Below are 5400 nucleotides of genomic sequence, written 5' to 3'. Positions count from 1 at the left end.
TATAAAATATCTATGAGAATACGAAACTCATATCTCTTTGGATCCTGTACAGAGTAATAGTTTTCTGAATTAATATTATTTCAAAAAAAAATCATCACTCATGAAAAGATATGAACAAGGGGAAGATAATTATGAATAAAAAATTCTTATATTCCTTGCTTTACGTTATGTTGTTTATTTAATTCTTTCTGAAAATATATGTGAGGTTTTGCATTTTTTCTTCTCTTATTGAAACCTGGTGCTTAGATTATTCCTTTATTCCAAACCATTAATTGAGTTACTAAGAATATTTTCCCCGATGCAGTTGCACCGATCAAAAATTAGTATTTCTCATAAAGAAAATTTTAGTTCTAATCAATTCTTTAATAAGATTTCCCTGAGGTCAATATATGTATATATATGGAAAGGACGAAATGGGAGATTTTCGTCTGATTGCTCACAGCAAACCAACCTGGCATGGAAATATGAATATGAACTAATGCTGTTAAGGGATTAAGCAAAATAAGGAATGAAATAAATAGAATAACGCAGAAGAAAAAATCCTAGAAAATCCAATGGTTGAAAATCTGAGACCATAAACACGAAGAGTCTTGTAAACCCTGTGGCTCTCTCGCCATACGCCATAATCAGGAAGTCTTTGGGGCTGAAATAAATCTCCTGTCGCTTTGAGGTTATAAGGAGGGGCATTAATATGCATTCGTTTGTGGGCAAGTTTCAGAAGTCTACAGGGGTAGGGAGTTTCCTAATTTCACCAAGAATGTGTCATAATACGCAATGCTGTTCCATCAGAAATAATGAAAATGATGATGATAATGATAATTATAATAATAATAATGAAAATAATGATTAGGAAATTACTATTATTTTTCATACTATATACACATGACATGTGTTGTGGCCTTGAAAACCAGCTTGTTGCATATGCAGAAGATGCTACTCTCTTTGCATCAATTCCATCCCCCTGAATGTAGATCTGGGGTTGGTGAATCCCTTCATGGAGATTTAGCTAGAATTAGTGCATGGTGCAAATTATGGGGTATGAAGTTGAATCCTAACAAAACTCAAAGTATGATTGTAAGTAGGTCAAGGACGGTGGCTCCTCAACATCCGGATCTCGGTATTGATAATGTTTCTTTAAATTTGTATGACTCTCTTAAAATTTTAGGTGTGATTCTCGACAGAAAATTTACTATTGAGAAACACATTAGGTCTGTCTTCTTCAATTGCACAAAAAATTGGCGTATTGAGAAAGTCTTACAAGATTTTCGGTAATCAATATATTCTGAAGAAATGTTTTAATTCTTTCATTCTATCTTGTTTTGAGTATTGTTCTCCTGTCTGGTCTTCAGCTGCTGATTCTCATCTTAATTTGTTGGACAAAAACTTACGGTCTATTAAATTTCTTATTCCTGATCTAGACATTAATCTCTGGCACCGTCGTTCAATTAGTTCATTATGCATGTTGAATAATATTTTTCATAACTCTGACCATCCTTTACATGCAGATCTCCCTGGACAATTCTATCCTGTTCGTAATACTAAGCAGGCAGTTAATTCTAATACCCAAGCCTTCTCCATCATGAGGCTCAATACTACACTGTATTCTAGAAGTTTTATTCCAGCTGTTACCAAGTTGTGGAATGATCTTCCTAATCGGGTAGTTGAATCAGTAGAACTTCAAAAGTTCAAAGTTGGAGCAAATATTTTTATGTTGACCAGGCTGACATGAGTCTTTTTATTGTTTATATATGACATATCTGTTTTGACGCTGTTACTGTTTTTAGAATGATATGTTGTTAATTTATTCTCATCATTTATTTATTTTCTTATTTCCTTTCCTCACTGGGCTATTTTTCCCTGTTGGAGCCCTTGGGCTAATAGCATCTTGCTTTTACAACTAGGGTTGTAGCTTGGCTAATAATAATAATAATAATAATAATAATAATAATAATAATAATAATAATAATATGGATGGATCGATGTAAGCAGGATGGCTGTATTTATTACGCTCGGAGTGGTTTCGACTATTATTATTATTATCATTACTATTAGTAGTAGTAGTAGTAGTAGTAGTAGTAGTAGTAGTAGTAGTAGTATCAGCAATAATGGTATATAATATTACACAATAATAATTATAATACTAATAATCGTGATAATAGTCAAAAGAATTATATTACTGAAGAATCTGTCAATATTCAGCCCAAATTTGTTATTGCCCCCTACGTATTATAGTGAATAAAAAGGCTAACAAAAGTATTTATGTTGATATTGCATCCATTGAAATGTCATACCAATGCCGTAGGAATTTCCTCCTTCCACAACTTTGTTTACTAAATTGTAATATTTAAAAAAAGAAATTGCTATAAAAGAAAGACATTAAAATGAATAAATCATCATCATCATCATCATCACCATCATCATCTCCTACGCCTATTGGCGCAATGAGCATCGGGTTAGATTTCGCCAGTCGCCTCCATCTTGAGCTTATAATTCAATTCTTCTCCATTCATCATCTCTTACGTCACGCTTCATAGTCCTCAGCCGTGTAAGCCTGGGTCTTCCAACTCTACTAAAATTAATAATGATATTATCTGAATTACTTGTTCAAATAACTTTCTTACTTAAAAAAAAAAAAAAAAAAAAAAAAAAAAAAAAAAAAAAAAACCTTGCAGAGTGCCATTCTGCAGAGCAGTTATGGCGTTAGTATATAGTTTTGCTCAATAGAGAAGTTCCACTTGTCCCAGGGCGAGGGGAACACTAAGGGGAAAAATGATTGGAGCGGGGAAAGGTCTCTCACATATCCCAGTTCTTCTAAGAATGCTTTATAAGGCAAACTGATGGAGTACCTTCCTTCCAGAGAGATTTTTCCGAAGTGATTTTGTTTTATTGTGAAATAATAAATTAGTTCATTGCTTCTTGATTTAATGAAAAGCACAAAGGTATATCTATGATATTCAATATATTGGTTCTATGCATTTCATTTTTCTTAAATGGTCAATGGACTGTGGAAAGACATATAATTATCCTAGTCTTCATAAAATGAATATATTCATATAGATAAAATAACACGGAAAAATTTAGGTCAAGTGGTTAAATATAATTACCATGGTAGTAGCTTTCCTGGGTAATATACAATATAACGTAGCATTTTTTAGAAAAAAATATAAGAATGCTATAATCACGGTACGCAGACAAAATGTCGAAAGACAAAATGTCGAAGGTCAAAATGTCGACAGCCAAAATGTCGACGGTCATAATGTCGACACTCTTAGAATATCAATAGACAAAATGTCGAAAGAAAAAATGATGATTGTCAGCATGCCGTTACGTTAGCCTGACAGTCTTTAAATCTTTAAATTACCTATTCAACAGCCTAAACAGTTTATTAAATCGTTTTTGCTATATAGTTTAACGAACCAGTTTAACTGCTTTTAAATAACGGTGTATTCAAATCTTATTTCTTCATTTCCTTTCTTGGAAGTCCAACGGTGTATTCAAATCTTATTTCTTCATTTCCTTTCTTGGAAGTCAGTCTTTATTATTACTTTCATAAGGCTTCCAAAAATGGAGTTTATCAAAACAAATAAAGGAGGTAAGAAGCTTGTGCACGATGGATACATTTACGTGATCGATAAGCAGAAAGAAGAAAAAATATATTGGAGATGCGAGAAAACGGGGACTTTGCAGTGGAAGACTTGTTAGCAATGGTGAAGGGATATCAGTATCTCAAGAACACTGCCATCCTCCAGATTTAATGCGAAAAGAGGTGCTCAAAGTAAAAGAAGAGTTGAAAGAAAAAGCTAGTGAGTCGGAAGAAATTACTTCCTCGATAGTGAACAAATGTACTCAAAATATTCCTTGGGAAGTAGCCGGAGCTTTACCGAAAAAGGAATCACTTTCACGTACTGTGAAGAGAGTACGTAATTCTCGAAACGGTGATGAAGATTTAACTGTTACAACGAGAGGGGAAAACTTTTTACAGTACAGCTGTGAAGAATTGAGTATTTATTCAACATCAAGGAATCTCCAACTTCTTAAAGAAAAAATTAGATGGTTTTGTGATGGCACTTTCGATTGCGCTCCAATAGGAAGACAGCTCTACACAATTCATGCCATGATACAGGAAAACAAGACTCTTCCTCTCGTGTATTGCATAACAACCCATAAAAATGAAAAGACTTATGACACCATATTCGGCTGGCTTGAAAGTCGTAACTTGCGACCAGCCTCAGTATCACTAGACTTCGAGCTTTCCGCTATCAATAGCGTAAAGAAATTTTTCCCAAACGCTGAAATCTGCGGATGTTTCTTCCATTTTGGACAATGCCTATGGCGAAAGGTGCAAGGACTGGGTTTGCAAGCTTGGTACTCAAAATCTGAAAATGCAATGCTTATAAAAAAACTTCAGGCAATTGCATTTGTGCCACCACATGATGTATATGATTGTTTTGACACTTTGGTATCAAGTTTTGATGACGAAACCGATAACATTTTAGATGGATTCTTGCAATACTTTGAGACTACATGGTTAGGCGTTTTTCAGCGTGGACGAAGGAGACGCCCAAAGTTTGAAGTTAAATTATGGTCATGTTATGAGAGAACACTAAATGGTTTACCAAGAACAAACAACATGCTTGAGGGCTGGCATAATGCTTTCAAGAGGAGGATGACAATTATCCACCCAACGGAAGAAAAGCTTCTTCGAAAACTCCGTTCTGAACAAGCAAGTACTGAAATGGTACTAGAGCAAGTTTTCCAGGGAAAGGACGTTGGGAGAAAGAACAAAAAATATACAGATGTAAACGCCAGGTTGAAAAACGTTGTTGAAGGATATGACTCTGATAATGTACTGGACTTTTTGCAGGCAATAGCTCGGAATTTATAACGATGTACTGTTATTCCACTATTAAATATTTTAACCCTTTTTAGCATGTATTAATAAAGCAATAATTTTATGGATCTTTTTATACACCTATAACTCTTTATCTATTAATTTTTTGTCTAAATTGAGAAAACCAAAGAAAACATATTTTAGTATCAATTTACATTCTTGGAGTTCATTTAAGAATAGTGTGTTCAAGTGTCTGAACGTCAAATATTTTTCTTTCGACATTTTGTCTATTGATACTCAAAGAGTGTCGACATTATGACCGTCGACATTTTGGTTGTCGACATTTTGACCGTCGACATTTTGTCTTTCGACATTTTGTCCCACTACCTATAATCACATGATAGTAAAATTATGACATTTCGAACTGTCTTTTTAATTGTCATATAATAGCAGTCCAATTACAGTGATATCTCTGCAACTGATACAATTTATTTGAAATCATAAAGGTTCGCCATTCCGTTGGCTTCGAAGCGTAAACAATTATTCATTTTAGTATCTCTTCTTGTCAA

At 33.9% G+C, this 5400-nt stretch overlaps 1 protein-coding gene across 1 annotated transcript; it reads left to right on the top strand.

Annotated features, from left to right (window-relative positions):
* Nucleotides 1-3754: 3754 nt before the first annotated feature.
* LOC137654118 (uncharacterized) lies at nt 3755-4885 on the top strand. The gene has a single exon (XM_068387757.1). The coding sequence runs from the start codon at nt 3755-3757 to the stop codon at nt 4883-4885; it is 1131 nt and encodes a 376-aa protein (XP_068243858.1).
* Nucleotides 4886-5400: the final 515 nt, after the last annotated feature.

This window comes from Palaemon carinicauda, chromosome 15, assembly GCF_036898095.1.
Source record: "Palaemon carinicauda isolate YSFRI2023 chromosome 15, ASM3689809v2, whole genome shotgun sequence".
In the NCBI taxonomy this organism is placed as follows: Eukaryota; Metazoa; Arthropoda; class Malacostraca; order Decapoda; family Palaemonidae; genus Palaemon; species Palaemon carinicauda.
The sequence above is the reverse complement of the archived record's forward strand: the minus strand, read 5'-3'. Positions and strand labels throughout refer to the sequence as shown.

Coding starts and splice junctions, on each gene's coding strand:
- LOC137654118 (XM_068387757.1), top strand. CDS start 3,755: ATGCGAAAAGAGGTGCTCAAAGTAAAAGAAGAGTTGAAAGAAAAAGCT.